At 40.9% G+C, this 16,775-nt stretch overlaps 1 protein-coding gene across 1 annotated transcript; it reads left to right on the forward strand.

Moving 5' to 3' along the window:
• The first annotated feature begins 10,492 nt into the window (after nt 1-10,492).
• Nucleotides 10,493-15,292, forward strand: LOC143527358 (uncharacterized). The gene is made up of 5 exons (XM_077022523.1): nt 10,493-10,516; nt 10,624-10,869; nt 11,345-11,494; nt 11,804-11,868; nt 11,952-15,292. The coding sequence occupies exons 3-5, from the start codon at nt 11,359-11,361 to the stop codon at nt 12,081-12,083; spliced, it is 333 nt and encodes a 110-aa protein (XP_076878638.1). The 5' UTR covers nt 10,493-10,516; nt 10,624-10,869; nt 11,345-11,358; the 3' UTR covers nt 12,084-15,292.
• The last annotated feature ends 1,483 nt before the right edge of the window (nt 15,293-16,775 follow it).

The following is a 16,775-nucleotide window of genomic DNA, read 5'->3' on the forward strand; positions in this document are numbered from 1 at the left end:
GGGAGCACTATGGACTGCTCCCGAAGTGAGAGTCCAGTGGAGTCCATGGGCTGGAGCCTGGGCAGTGAGGAGGAAGAGGAGATGGAAGTCGCTGACGGCGCTCCCACTGCCAGGCTAGGAAGGCTCACACCCGGAGGGAGGAAGGAGCGCCAGCGGGCTCCGCCAAGAGGAGTGAGAGAGCGTGGGCGGAATCGTCCTGCGGCACGCCCCTCGGGGGCTACTGGTGAAACCAGCCGCGCTGCACCTGACGCATCCACCAGTTGCGCTGCACCCGGTGGAGGGTTTGCGGCGAGGGCGGGGAGAGGACCGCCCACCGCAGCGCCTGCAGCTCCCGCAGCTCCCGGGTTCTCCCCACTGGCAGCTCTCCTCCTGGTGCGTAGCCTGGCGCCTGTTACATGTGTGTCTGTTCCGGTGTTCGTATGTCTTCCCGTATGTGTGCCTAATCCCTTTTTCCCTTTTGTGCCTCTGTGTGTTAATGTACCAGTTTGTGTGTTTGTGAACGTGCCATTGAGTGTGTCTAACGTGTTTTCCCCAGTCTTCCCAGGGAGGGTGTTCTAGGCGGTTCGTGGCGGACTCTTCGCCGAGGGCGGTCACCTCCCAGGCGCGGGACTGAGCGCTTCGGATCCGCTCATCGATGTGGGTTTGGGGCACTCGGTCGCACTCGGTCCTGTTGGCATCCCGGGATTGGTAGTGCCCTTGGTGGGGGAGTCTGTCACGTTGAGGACCCTGGCCCCTTCCTTTTGGGCATGTGTTCACGTCGTCTACGACTCCTAGTCTGCGTCTGTGTATCTCCGTGGGTGCGGTTATGTCTTGTGATCATCCGTCTCACCTGTGGCTCGTCTCGTCATCACGTGGGACTAATGTGGTTTGTCTACTTAATGTGCGTTCACACAGTGTCTTGTGCTCGTCGTTGTCTGAGTCTGCACGTTGTGTTTACGTGTCTGAGTTTCTCCGTGTGCTATTGCGCTATATATGTCAAATAAACGTCACGTTTGGCAAAGTGAAAGCAAGGATTCCTGTCTCGTCCTTGGCTTCGCCCAAATGTCACACAAAAAAGTAACTGAGTTAGTAACTGAATTACTCTATAATAAAAGTAACTCGTTACCAGGCAAAGTAACTATTTGCATTACAGTAAAAAAAAAGTTATATGCCAATGAATAAGGATTTTTTGAAAAAGCAGTTTTCACAGTCAGTTGAAATGAGTAGGTCAGAAAGGTGTTTAACTTTTGATATTTATTGCACATCAACAGACCAGTGCAGGATAAAATCCTTTAAAATCCCAAATCCATCCCATCCATTATCTGAACCACTTAATCCTGCTAGTCGGGGTCACAGGGGGGCTGGAGCCAATCCCAGCATCTCCGGGCAAAGGCAGGGTACACCATGGGCAGGTCGCCAGTCCAGCACATGGCCCACACGCACGCACACCTACGGGCAATGTAGAGTGATCAATCAACCTAACACACATGTATTTGGACTGTGGGAGGAAACCGGAGTACCCGGAGGAAACCCACGCAGGCACAGGGAGAACATGCAAACTCCACACAGAGCAGCCCAGACCGAGAATCGAACCCAGACCGCCTTGCTGTGAGGCGACAGTGCTAACCATCACACCACCGTGCTGCCCAAATCCCAAATCTTTATAAAAAAAAAGTAAAGAGTTACACTATATAAAGTGCATTTACATCTATCAAATTAAATTAAAATATTTATCATTAAATAATATCTATCAAATTAAATATTACCATTATATTACCTGTTTTTTGTCGCCTTTCTTCTTCCACTTTTCTCCTTTTACTACCCTGGGCACCAGAGGACTTCTGCCTTTTTGACGTCTTTACGGGGAGATGTCACTCACTCTGTGGTGTCTTTTTCCCCACAGAGAAACAGTAACGAGGTGCGCAGAGCGCGCGGGGGAGGGCGGGTTGGCGCGCGGGTGATAGGTGTCGTGTGTTGTTATTATAAAAATTATTAATTTGACTAATATTATTAAACAATGAAATTATGACTATGTGGACTTTGCTTGTTTTCACATTTATTAATTGTTCATTTGTATAAAAAAAAAACAAAAAAAAAAAAAAATGTATTCACGCGAGCGCCCCCCTGGACAGACGGCGCCCCTAGCATTTGCCTATATTGAGTTCACTAAAACATTCCACGGTGTCAAGTAAATGATCAACATCAGCTTGAGTTTTGACTATCACAATAACATCATCTGCATAGACAGACAGTGAAACTGGTTAACTGAGGTCAGAATCTGTTAAAGCAAACCCAAAAGCCTTTTAATAAATCTAATTTTCAGCATTTGTGTCCACCCTATTGCTTCAGGTGTCACATAAAGACCATCTGGGTTATAGGTGCAGGCCCCAGTGGGTCCCACATGGGGATTATTTTTAAAACATATCCTAGTTTTTTAATTTGAGCTACAAAACAGACATTTACATAGTGCATAATTTTATACCTCAGCTCATGCAAAAGAATGACAGAACTGCATATTTATCTGGCATCAGAGGTGGGTAGAGTATTCAACAATTTTACTCAAGTAAAAGTACTGTTACTTGAACCAAATGTTACTCAAGTAAAAGTAAAAGTATGCATCCCAAAAAATTACTTGAGTAAAAGTTAAAAAGTACTTTGATTAAAAGCTACTCAAGTAGTGAGTAAATGCATGAGTACTGTCTCATGTCAGTAAATTACATCATGGGAAATTGAATTACGGGAAACAATAACTTTTAATGATAAAACTAATTTATTATAAATAAATACTATGTATATAAATTATTTATTATAAATAATATGTATTTTTGTTTGTTCCTAATTATTAGGCCTGTGTAACTTTAATGTGTTCCACAAAGGCACTAACTGATGAAACTGTCAGCCAATACGTGTAGCTACAACTTGACACCAACTGAATCAATTTGTAGCAGACTTAATCATCATATATTGCTAGTGTATACACTCTATACACTGGTTTTTAGTATTGCACTGCGTTACATTTAATAATTACATCATACAAACGTTATGCCTCAGAGATATAGCATTACACAAAATTATACATACAGCAAACTTATCGCATCGTGTTTCCTCATATTTGATGTTGAGTTCTTGTAGGCTGAAATGTCCACACGTTTGCAGACACGATTGGCAGCGTGAGACACACGCATTTGACTGTCTTCACACGCTTACACGCCACACATCCGATTTCTCACGCCGAAAAAAATCTAGTTTATTTATCTCTGATCCATATTTATGATTCAATGAGTTACTACCTACGTCAGCCAACCACTGACGATCGATCGATCGCGATATAACACTTAATTTGTGTCCATTTTACACACACACCCCCCCCCCCCCCCCCCCCGGTCAACAATTTACGTTCACCACCCAAATCCCCACCCCCCACCCCGGTTTAAATCTCACTAAAAGAGATCTTGAAAACTTGGCAACCCTGCAGCGCATTATATAGCTGTCCTTTTTACACGTTTTTAATGTAAACATTGGCTGTATGTGAGGTCAGAGATGCTCGGGAGGTTTTTCTGTCACTTTCTTACTACGGTGGAGAAAGTTTGCGTATGTGATCATGTGATTGACCGGCTTCATTTGATTGGTCACTCGTACTCGGGTGACGAGACGTTGGTCAGTCTTCTCACTGAAAAGACGAATTATTTACAAAACCAAAGCAACGGTAGCGCGCGGCGCAAATCCGATTGTAATGGAGTAAAAGTTGCGTTTTTCTCACGACATATTTACTCAAGTAAAAGTAGAAGTCTTTCATATTAAAACTACTCCTACAAGTACATTTTTGTCCAAAAATCTACTTGAGTAAATGTAACGGAGTAAATGTAACGCGTTCTTACCCACCTCTGTCTGGCATAATGGCCCACATTTAATGGCATAACATGTAGGCTAACATGTTTTGTTAGCCATGTGTGTTTCGTAGTCCCACCTGGTGACTTGTAACCTTTCCCCCTCGTTAGTGTTTTCAGGTGTTCTTGTTGAATATGTGAGTGTATATAACCTGTGATTGTCTAGCGTTTTACACAGAGGTGGAAAGAGTACTGAAAAATTGTAATTGAGTAAAAGTATCATTACTTTGCCTAAAATCTACTCAGAGTAAAAGTAAAATTACCCATCTCAAAATTTACTTGAGTAAAAGTACAAAATTACTTCATTTAAAATGTAATTTGAGTAAAAGTTACTTAGTTACTTTCAGTTATTTAATGCATGGATGAATCATGAACCAAATTCAGCACAAGTTTTAATCGATTTCAAAGTGTATTTAAGTGCACATCCACACTTGCAAAAGATCAGCTGGGCTCAGGAACATACTACCTCACAGAACAAGGACAGTCACAACCTGTACCATAAAGTCCAAACTATTTCCAGTCCTATTGTCCAAAGGCCAACACTATGATAAGAATAAAGAAATTTAAATGATCATAGGATCCCACAATTTAAAAGTAAGTGCTCACAGGATCCAACTATTCAAAATACAGTGCCCACCGGATCCCATTATTCACAATAAAATGCCCACAGGTTGTCACAACTCAAAATAAAATATAAAATGACCACAGGATCCCACATCTCAAAATAAAACAAAATGCGCACAGGATTCCAATATTTAAAACGCTCATAGGATCCAACTATTCAAAATACAGTGCCCACAGGATTCCACTTTTCACAATAAAATGTCCACAGGATCCCACAGAACCTGATAGATTGAATCCTTTTGGAAAAAAAGTGCACCAGATTACGACCTGATTATGAGACAATGGAAAGGGCGTGTGCAAGGCAAGGCCATGCAATTAGCCTTCAGTTCTGGGACTCAGAAGTTAAAATTTCTGCCCGCATTTAATTTTTCACCATCAATATTTTTTTACTCAGTAATGTGGGGGCGTTCAAATGTAGTGAAGTAAAACTACTTGGGTCAAAATGTACTCAAGTAAAAGTAAAAATTACATATTTCAAAAACTACTCAGAAAATTACAAATTACTCATAAAAAGTACTCAATTACAGTAATGTGAGTAAATGTAATTAGTTACTTTCCACCTCTGGTTTTACGGATCATTCATGTTGACTGTTGGTATGAATGTGCTTCTTATCTCCTGTGTACTTTGGTATTTCTGTGTGGATTACGGTTTGTTCTTGTTCTTCGTGTTCAAGTATGTCTGTGTCGGTTTTGTGAATCTTACGGACCTGACCTGTCTATACGACCCTGAATACGCAGTGCCCTTTAATAAATCACGCTCCTCTCAGAGATTGTGTCTGCCTCTTCACAGCCTGCGTTAGTTAGACTGAACAAACGTGCAGTTAATCCCTCAAATGGACAGAACCCAACATTCACCAGCACAGCACCTTTACTACATCACTGCATACACAATCATGGCGTATCCTGGGATAGTGGGACACACACACACACACACACACACACACACACACACACACACACACACACACACACACACACACACACACACACACACACACACACACACACACAGTGGAGCATGCACAGGAAAAGTTTTAAATTTAACCAAAATTTCTGAAACATGTGTTGACAGCCACAAAGCTCTCTCCTGCTCTCCTGTCTGAGATCTGAAAAGATCAGTCACACTAAGACAGGAAACCCACAACCAGGCCAAACAGCTCAGACCTCTTCCACAGTCCTGCACACTGTCTGCCTTCAAACGTCAAACTGATCTAGGATCTGAAAAAATGACATAATTCTTCCATGCTGAGCAAAGAGGGCGGAACAGAACTAGTGTGTGTGTGTGTGTGTGTGTGTGTGTGTGTCTGTCTTACTGTTTTTTTACTGGATTATTATATATATCAATGCATTAAAATAAATGAAACTATAATCATAACTAAATGTTTTAGTGTGTGTGCACACTGACAGTGATGAACTAATCATAACTAAATGTATTAAAGTGTATGTGCACACTGACAGTGATGAACTAATCATAACTAAATGTATTAAAGTGTGTGTGCACACTGACAGTGATGAACTAATCATAACTAAATGTATTAAAGTGTGTGTGCACACTAACAGTGGTGTGTGACCCTCCCCCACACTGAGAGTTTGTGAACAACAGAGTTTCTGCAAACTAACACAGGAAACCAACTCTGAGACCCTGCAGCTCAGACCAGTACCAGAGCACAGCACAGCACACTGTCCTCTATTACTGATCTCAGATCTGTTTCGTACTTGATGGATATGTCTTTCAGGCATTGTTAAAGTTGTCAAACTGATCAAGGATCTGATGTAAGCATTATATTAAACTTGGTAGTAAACAGCACTCAAATGTTTGCAGACACAAATGCAAGCACACATGCACACACACGCTCAAATGCACATGTGCACATGCATACACACATACACACACAAACACACAAATGCTCACACTCTTATGCACAGTAATCCACATGCATAAACCTACACTTTTTTTCTCACTCATGCCGTTGCCGTCTCATACACAACTGCACATGTAAGCAAATAACACACACATGCCATCTCATACACAAATGCATACACAAGTGTGTGTATATGCACGTATGCATGCATTTGTATGAATGCAAACACAAACACATATGTGCAGCTCAGAACACTAAACAGAACATGTGCAGCTCAGGACGTTACACTGATCACTAATTAGCCTAGTAGTCCTGCTGAGTCTCTGTGCTAACTGGTACACTGAAACATGTTTTGTTAGCCAAGAAGCTCTCTCCCATCTCCTGTCTGAGATATAAAAGATCAGTCACACTAAGACAGGAAACCCACAATCAGGCCAAACAGCTCAGACATCTTCCACAGTCCTGCACACTGACTACATTCAAAAGTCAAACTGATCCAGGATCTGTTTACCAGATTAGATTGAACCTGTGACTAAACATGATTGGAAATGATTGTACTGATTGTACTGCAACTCCAGAACCCAGAGACAGGACTGAATCTCTTAGCTCCTGGAGTCTGGTAGTCCAGGTGTGTCCAGGTGAGAATGTCCAGGTGAATAAAGATGTTTGTTTGTAGTGTAACAGAACTGAGAGGGACACCAGTTTCCTCAGGTGACACCTTTATACAGGCATTGAGCAGAACTGAACTGTATTCTTATGATGTAAATGTATACTCTCTCTCTCTTTCTTCTCTCTCTCTCTCTCTCTCTCTCTCTCTCTCTCTCTCTCTCTCTCTCTCTCTCTCTTGTCATGTCAGTAGGGCACACAGGAAGCCCACAGAGGCCCTGCAGAGATACACTGTCCAAGGATGTAAAAAATAACTTGTTTATGAGTGTGTCTGTGTTTGTGTGTGTGTGTGTATTTGTAATTTATAAACTCTGTGAGTGTGTGTGTGCTGTATCACAGCTGCAATTGGTAGAAACACAAGAACTCATCAGTACTGTTGTCACAGTACAGCTCCCGACCCCGCCCCGCTGGCCGTGTGTTTATGTCGTCTGCGTCTAGTCGTCTACGTTTGTGTATCTTTGTGGGTGCGGTTGTGTCGGAGTGTGATTATCAGTCTCACCTGTGGCTCGTCTCGTCATCATTTGGGGTTTATGTGGTTCATCTATTTAATGTGCGTTCGCGCAGTGTCCCGTGTTCGTCTTTGTTTGAGTGTCATACATCCATGTTTGTGTTGTGTGTGCGCCTATTAATACACTCAAAGTGACGCTGTGTTAAAGTGACGCTTGAGTGTGCGAGCTGGAGTCTGTGCCTCGTCATTCCGCCCGCACCCCCACATTACAATTGTAGTGGTTTGACAACAAAATAAAACACTGTTGCATCCTAAGAATAGAATTACATGACAAGAATAGAATACCATCATAATGTGTTTTTTCTACTAATTTTACACTGTTAAACAAGCAACACTAGAGACACAGCTACCAATGAACTAATCATAACTAAATGTATTAAAGTGTGTGTGCACACTGACAGTGATGAACTAATCATAACTAAATGTATTAAAGTGTGTGTGCACACTGACAGTGATGAAGTAATCATAACTAAATGTATTAAAGTGTGTGTGCACACTGACAGTGGTGAACTAATCATAACTAAATTTATTAAAGTGTGTGTGCACACTGACAGTGGTGAAATAATCATAACTAAATGTATTAAAGTGTGTGTGCACACTGACAGTGATGAACTAATCATAACTAAATTTATTAAAGTGTGTGTGCACACTGACAGTGATGAAGTAATCATAACTAAATGTATTAAAGTGTGTGTGCACACTGACAGTGGTGAACTAATCATAACTAAATGTATTAAAGTGTGTGTGCACACTGACAGTGATGAAGTAATCATAACTAAATGTATTAAAGTGTGTGTGCACACTGACAGTGGTGAAATAATCATAACTAAATGTATTAAAGTGTGTGTGCACACTGACAGTGATGAACTAATCATAACTAAATGTATTAAAGTGTGTGTGCACACTAACAGTGGTGTGTGACCCTCCCCCACCCTGAGAGTTTGTGAACAACAGAGTTCCTGCAAATTAACACAGGAAACCAACACTGAGACCCTGCAGCTCCTTGTCCTCTATCACTGATCTCAGATCTGTTTCATACTTGATAGATGTGTCTTTCAGTCCTTGTTAAATTGTTGAAACTGACCCAGGATCTGATTTAAACATTAGATTGAACTTGTGAGTAAACAGCACATGAATGTGCATGTATGCATGCAAACACACAAGCACACATTCACACGTATGTGTACATGCACACCCCCCCCCCCCCCCACACACACACACTCATAGACATACATACTTACACACACACACAAGCAGCAAACATCAATAATGCTTAAACAGGAAAGAGAGGCCGTGCATACGAGAGCTACCAGAATAGCAGGACACTGATCACTGTTACAAGACACTACCCACACACACACACCAGGGTTGCCAACTTTTGAAGATCGCTTTGTGTGAGATTTGAACCCGGAGGGGGGGTGGCAAGCGTAAGTTGTTGACGGGGGGCGGGGAGGGGGGGGTGGAGCGTAAAATGGACACAAATTAAGTGTTATATCGCAATCTATCGATCGCGGGTGGTTGGCGCCAAAGCGAACTAGTAACTCATTGAATCACAGATATGGATCAGAGGTAAATAAACTAGATTTTTTTTTTTCGGCGTGAGATATCGGAAGTGTGGCGTGAGAGCGTGTGAAAACGGTCAAATGCGTGTGTCTCACGCTCAATGCGTGAGAGTTGGCAACCCTGACACACACACACACACACACACACACACACACACACACACACACACACACACACACACACACACACACACACACACACACTGTCAAACACACATGCACTGTCAACCATTAAATTAATACAGTGAGATAAGGAAATGCTAAACAAAAACTCAGAGTTTAATTAACATCACTGATCACTGCTACAGGACACTACACCAATCACTACTACAGGACACTACACCAATCACTACTACAGGACACTACACCAATCACTGCCACATTGTACTACACTGTACACTGATCACTGTCACAGCCCCCTCCCCACCACACACACACACACATGCACACACACACACTGTCAAACACACATACACATGTCATACAATGTCAACCATTAATACAATGAGATAAGTAAATGCTAAGCAATAACCATTTAATTAACATCTCAGTTCAGTGTTGAGTGTGGGGAGTGCTGTATTTCCCCTCTACACCAGAGGGGGCACCAAAGACAACAGATTTTAACACCAATTAACTATAGATCAACCTCTTCTATATGAATGAGCTTTATCATTTGTTCAGAACAGAGAGGTTTCCACCAAATAAACCAACTCAGACAGCTGAAATGCAGAGTGTAATGCAGCTTTCACCCTGAGGGTTTTGTTGCTAGTGTAATAAACAGACTTTCATAGCTGCACATCAACATCTCAGTGAGACATACTGATGGTTCAGGGAGTTGGACTCAGAGTTTAAAGTGAAGGTTTCAGCCAGAAGATTCTGGTCTGAGTGAACTGGTCCTAAAGAAGCTTCAAGGAACTTTAACTGTTCTTCATTTCCTGGTGTTTATGCTGCTACTAAAAATTACTCTTTGTACAGAGTTGAAAGCAAAGTGAAAGGTGATGTGACAAATGAGAGAATGAAAACTGTTTAATGTTGAGAGCAGAGAAGTTCAAGATGTTGACCAGTCACATATAAGCTTCAAAGATGTAACAGTAACCAACAGGTTTCATGTATTTAGTTTGTGTAAATCTTGATGGCATTCTAATAAAAACTGGCTTTTCAACCTTTTTCGATTATTGTGATATGAGTTATGATGTGTGTGTGTGTGTCCATTATGATGTTTCCTGTCCAACAGAGAAGTTTTCCACTGATACAATTCACCTAAACCACATATTTCCACCATACCCACTGTAGACAAAAATGTTCCATTGACGTGGACCAATCAGATCACAGAACAAACATCCACATCATAGACCCTCACCACCATCAGCCACTCAGCACCAGTCTCTGAGATGGAGGGATCAAGAGTCGTTCTCATCACCCTCACGTGTACGTGAACTTCTCACCTACTGTATCGTACCTCATTACTTTACACACAGTTGTGTCTGTTTCTGTTGAAGATCTCCTTCCTTGTTTTACACTAAATGTTTCTGTAGGTGTGTTGTTCTCCAGTCAGAAGATCTCTGGAGCAGACGTGGAGCTGAGAGTCAGACGAGGAGACAACGTAACTCTCCACGGTGACTGTGTTTGGAATAGTGGACTTAATCCAGTGTGGATTAGAAACTGCACAAATGAGAATCATCCTCCTCTGATTATTTCAGCACCTGACTGGTTGAATCCTCGTTACTCTTTTGTGTGGAATCCCTCCAACCAAACTCATGACCTGCTGGTGAAGAACATAAGTGAGTCAGTCCTGGGTCTGTACTACTGCGCTATATATGTGAGGAACATTACTAAAGATGAAAATGGAGTTATAACCCTTAAGGATGTTTATTATTATGGAAACAGAACTATACGACTTTCACTCCTTGGTAAGATTTCTCAGTTTGATCTGATGATTCTGCAGTGACAAACAAATGATTATTTGTTTGTTTATTATAATTATTAAATCATTTTCAAAAATTCTGATTTTTTGCATCAATTACTATATAAATGGTTAAATATGACAAAGTTTAGTTATTGAATTAGTAGATTTTTTCACATTTCTAAGAATAAAACCAAAAGAACCATTTTCTTAAATATCAATATTAACATGAACTAGACATGGTGAATTAATCCATTTGTTTATAAGTTCTGCTTCTTATTTTTAAAGTTCTCCAACTTTAATAATGCATTTGTACTTCTTCCTCTTTGATTTTAAACACCTCCCTGAACTAGACTGTAGTGTCTTCATGAACTCCACCCCTCCTGTACAAGAGTGTGGTGTCTGCTGGACGCTACTGATCACTGTGTGTCCTGTGTGTGTTCTCCTCTCCTCACTCCTCTCCTCCACCTGTGTCTACTGCTTCTGTCACAAGAGACATACAGGTAGTTAATCAGTCTCCATTTGTGTGCATTTCTGTCTTACTGACACCAATTCACCTCAAACTAAGTTATCAAAACATTAATTCATCTTTTACAAATGTAATGTCACTTCATGTATTTTTATAGGTCTACGGTTGTTCCAAACAGTCACTCATGTCATGTAACTGTTCACACGTTCCTTTTACAGTCCAGTTTTGTAAATACTGATGGTGTAAATTCAGCACTATAGGTGTCAGTGTGGGTGTCTCTGTACTCCAGAGTGCACCTTTAATGTGACTGTGTGATTTGTTATTATTTCTTTACTGGTTACAGCAGCAGAAGTTGAACAGAAGTGTAATGTCCAATCACAGATCCAGAAACATCCCCAAACTGAGGAGGTACTGTGAAAAATACTTGCGGATACACACACATTTACAGTATTTTTATGAACCCTTGTAACACTTTGGTTTTAACACCACAGCAGGCTGGAGGAGATGAGGTTTGTTACACCTCACTGAACGTCCTGACTGGAGGACAGAAACGCTCCAAGAAGAAGAGAATTCAAAACTCTGATTTCAGTACTTATTCTGAGGTCAGAACTGCTAGAGTGTAGAACTACTGAGAAAGACCAGTTTCCTGGAAACAGTGTGAGATGATTGTGCTTCAGTAGCTGAAGGTGTGAAAACCTTGAGTGTTCATTCTGTTCACTCTTAACACTAGGACTACAAGCATTTTCATACTCCCCTACTAGCTACCAAGAGCTCGACGAGGTGCTGGGCACCAGGCCATCCAGGCCTGTCCTTTGTTATGTATATGGAGCCATCTCCAGGTAGACGGGGGGGGGGGGGGGGTGATAGTGGGAACTGTGTAGATCCATTGACTCAGATGGAATGGAGAAGAAAAAACCCTGGTGTTGCACATATGGGATATAGTGGCACATATGGGATATAGTGGCACATATGGGATATAGTGTTGCACATATGGGATATAGTGTTGTACATATGGGATATAGTGTTGCACATATGGGATATAGTGTTGCACATATGGGATATAGTGTTGCACATATGGGATATAGTGTTGCACATATGGGATATAGTGGCACATATAGTGGCAGTAATCAGAGCTATTTTGACTAATGAATATGCTACTTTCTGCAGTGTAAGATTTCCTAAATTTCCTCTTTTTGTATACTGGTTATGGCTGTTATGTTTTTGGAAGAGGCACACTGCAAAAAGTACCATCTTGATAAGTTAAAATTGCTCAAGAATATTATTCTATTTCAAGTAGCTGAGGATTTTTTTTGTAAAAATTTATGTAACCATATGTTTAGCTAGTGGCAGTTTTTCAAAAGACAAAAAAAGTATTTCAAATAAGGTAAAAAAAAATCAGAGCTATTTTGACTAATCAATATGCCACTTATATGCCACTATAATTCAAATATTATGTTTGTGTCAATTTCACAATAATTCAACCTTTCACGAATCAAATCTCAAACATATCCTGAGATGAGCAGACTTCTTGCAAGAGAGCTTGCAGTCTCATGAGGCAGTCAAAGGTGTGTATTGAAAGGTGTGTCAACAGCAACAGCTGACACACACCTCATTTACATAACACTGGAGGTAAGAAGGGCTTATCACACCTACCAAGAGAGCAAGAGACTTATGTCATTTGACATAAATGTCATTTGTTAAGAGAACTCTTCTATGTACAGGTGGAACTGTAGGTGACTCATTTCTATTTACAACTCTCTCCTGTTTTTCCTACACAAGGATATTTTCATATTTACTGCCAGTGTTGTATAAAGTATTAGAGACCCATACTTGAGTAAAAGTACAAGTACTCTATCAAAAAATTGACTTAAGTAGAAGTTGAAGTGTTCTTTAAAAACTTTACTTAAGTAGAAGTACAGAAGTATTCAGCATTTTTTGTACTTAAGTATTGCAAGTAGTTTAGTCTACAATTTATTACTCAAGTACTGAAAGTAAAAAGTACAAGTATTTGTGTTTTGAATTAATTAAAGAAAGCCATCAAACTTTGATTATCAATTGTTTTTATATATCACTTACAAATCAAAGACGTCAAAGATCACAAATACAAGTGTTCTGTATGTACTTAAAAAACTGGGGTTAACACTTCATACACAAAAAACAGATAACCTATGTCCCACTATGTCGTTGGTTTGACGCAGAAGTACAAATTCACCTTCATTTAGCTGAGAAAACGAGGTGTATTTTGGACGTAAAATCCGTCCGTCGGATTCTAAGGGTGAGCCTACTGCCCTGCGTTTACCCTCAATAAATGCCCTTACCCTATAAAAACACTACACTATAAAAATGGACACATGATTAGTCAGCACGTCGCCTTTATTGCCAGCTAATGTTAAGTAAATTCTGCAGCACGCCATGAACATAATTAGCTTAGTTAGCTAAGATATCTAACCTAACTAGTGCTTACTGCGCTCTTCTGCTCTTCTCTTGTCTGTTACCAAACACGGTACCATCTCTTTTAATGAGATAAAAAGCAAATTATTTGGAATAATTTCGAATATATGTGTATTTGTATAAATATGTAAATTAAGCTGAAGGTGCTGGAAAATACTGAAAATAGACCTTCAAAGTGCCGTACAAGTGCATGAATTCCACCTTGTAACTTCGCACGCACAAAAATCGAGAGGCGCACAACCTTGCGACGCGACCGCTATTGCTTTGCCGCGCGGACCCTTGCGGCAGTCACGACGTGTCAAGTGAACCTAGATTACGAAGCTCAAGTGTTGAGTGAAGGCAGCAGCAGAGTAAAACGAGACGCGACCGGAGCATGCGCAGTTTTCTCATAAGACAGCCTGATCGCTTGACCCGGTGACAGCGCCAGCTAACATGTTTATAATTGTAACGAGTAACTATACAGCACGTAAAAAATGTATCGGAGTAAAAGTATTAAACTGATGGAAAATATGTAGTGAAGTAAAAGTGAAAGTAGGAGAAAAAAATAATACTCCAGTAAAGTACAGATACAGCATTTTAGTACTTAAGTACAGTAGTGAAGTAGTTCTACTTCGTTACTATACAACTCTGTTTACTGCTCACAGTTGTGTTTTGTTCTCTGGAGATTTTTATAATACTCATATTGTGCCGTTTCACAATATTTCTAAAGGTTCACTAACGTTTGGTTTTGTGTTTTACATTGGCCATATTACACTTCTGTGTATCCATTACAATTGAGGGGGCTATTGATGTTGTATAATGTGCCTTTAAGACTGATATTTGTGAAATGGCAATACACCATATGTGCAACAGGTGGCTTGCAGTACCTGCAGAGCCAGAATTCAATCAGAGGCTCGTTTGTCTAATTCCACTCAGGTGGCTTCACCCTATCTTAGCAGCTTCACAATAGCCCGGTCTTTATGAATCTTGGTGTAGGTTACACGTGTGCAAACTTGCTCTTAGTCGATATCTGTGGTTTCTCCTGTTTTCTTGGTTTTCTTGCCCTCTTTTCAATTGTTGTGTCTGTCTGTTCCCTGTCAGCCATCTCCTCCACCTGAAGCCCTGCGGTCCTGTACAGATCGGGTTCAAATGCTGGGATCTGACATGAATGTGGGGATCTCTGGGTTTGTTTAGAACATGAGAATGTAACTGGCATGTCACATGTTCAGAAGTGAAATGAGGTGACCCACAGCCCTGTCTAATTTCTGATGAATGGAAAATGAAATACAAGCTACATGTACAGTATTTCTGAATAACCCACAGTACTGGTGAATTTATAACCAGTACACACCCAGCCTGACAGCAATGGTATGTCTGGAACCTTGCTTTACTGGGTGAGCTACCAGAGCACAAATTTGGTAAAATGTAATCAAAATGGGTAATAAAAACATGAACTACCATTAATGACCTGATAATAAATGAGCGTGATGACTGATGTCTGTGGAATTAGTAGATTAAATTCTCCACGTCTGGATTCTAAACGTCTGGATCCGATTTCCAGTCAGTCAACTTCCTTTCTCCCCACGTCCTCTGCTAGGTGAGCTCTATTACACGCTGTCCGTATTAAAGGTCTTCCTTATCGCCCCCTATGGGCAGGCATGTGGCTGTGCTTGTGATGTCATACATTTCAAAATGGCTGTCTTTGTAGTTTCGTTTCAGTATATGATTTGTGTTGAAGGGGGGTTGAAATGTTCCTGTTCAGCTCTGTCTCGGAAATGAAAAGGTCAGTCACAATAACACAGGAAACCCACAACCAGGACAAACGGCTCAAACCTCTTCCCCAGCCCTGCACAATGACTGCCTTCAATCACTGATCTCAGATCTGTTTTCTATTTCACATATGTACATTTCAGGCCATTTTTGACAGTAAACCTGATTCAGGATCTGATTAAAGTAATAAAATATCACTGTCCTGCAGTTCCAGAACACTGAGACAGTACAGAGTGCTGTAGCTCCTGCAGACACCTAGGACCAGGTGAGAATGTCCAGGTGGGAATGTCCAGGTGTATGGAGAGGATTCAGTGCCAATTCGAAATGTAATTTCTACTAGGCAAAAATGGAAATGCAATCCACAAAATGCATTGCTTTTCCATACAAACATGCAGAATACATGCCAAAATGAAATGCAAAAGCATTATTACATTACATTTCAATGCACATCTCTTTATTGATAAACAATACACACGAATTTACATTCAAAACCAAAACGCTGAATTTGTGCCAGAATTGCATTTAATACAGCTCGAAATGTAATCACGGCACCGAGGTATTGCTTTTCACCGTACGGTATTTCTGACATAAATGTCTCCTTTAAATGTAATGATCACGAGATTGATTTAAACACTGATGTGATGAAAACATGCCACAATGAAAAGTAAAAGCTCCAGTGTGTGTGGATTTGTATTTAAAGAAAGAAACGCTGAATTCGTGCCAGAAGCCACCTTGAAATGCAATCGACTGAACGTCATTGTATTCCACTGTGTGTCTCTGCGAAGCTGTATTCGTAACAGAATGAAATCTAATCACTGTCCAATAGGAACGCTCGCCTGAATTTGGGGCGGGGCTTAGACTCCCGTCAGACGCAATCACTCGTAGTTGGACTTGAAAGCAGCAGAAATGTCTTTTCACGACAGAATAAAAGAGGAAATAACAGTCGCGATAGTATGCGAGAACTCCCGAGGGAGATAGTAAGGCCTCATGCTAACAGCTAACAGTTCAATATCTTTGCAGCAGGTTTGCTCTTTAATAGTGATGTGCCCAGAGTTACACCATCTATCATTCACAAACACTGCCAGTCCTCCTCCCGTCCTCTTACCGCTCTCCGC

This window comes from Brachyhypopomus gauderio, chromosome 1, assembly GCF_052324685.1.
Source record: "Brachyhypopomus gauderio isolate BG-103 chromosome 1, BGAUD_0.2, whole genome shotgun sequence".
NCBI classification, from domain to species: Eukaryota; Metazoa; Chordata; class Actinopteri; order Gymnotiformes; family Hypopomidae; genus Brachyhypopomus; species Brachyhypopomus gauderio.

Excerpts from the sequence above, each read along its gene's own strand:
- LOC143527358 (XM_077022523.1), top strand. The coding sequence starts at position 11,359 with ATGAACTCCACCCCTCCTGTACAAGAGTGTGGTGTCTGCTGGACGCTA. Across the intron at positions 11,495-11,803 it reads CTGTCACAAGAGACATACAG|CAGCAGAAGTTGAACAGAAG; the intron begins GTAGTTAATCAG and ends TACTGGTTACAG. Across the intron at positions 11,869-11,951 it reads AACATCCCCAAACTGAGGAG|CAGGCTGGAGGAGATGAGGT; the intron begins GTACTGTGAAAA and ends TTAACACCACAG.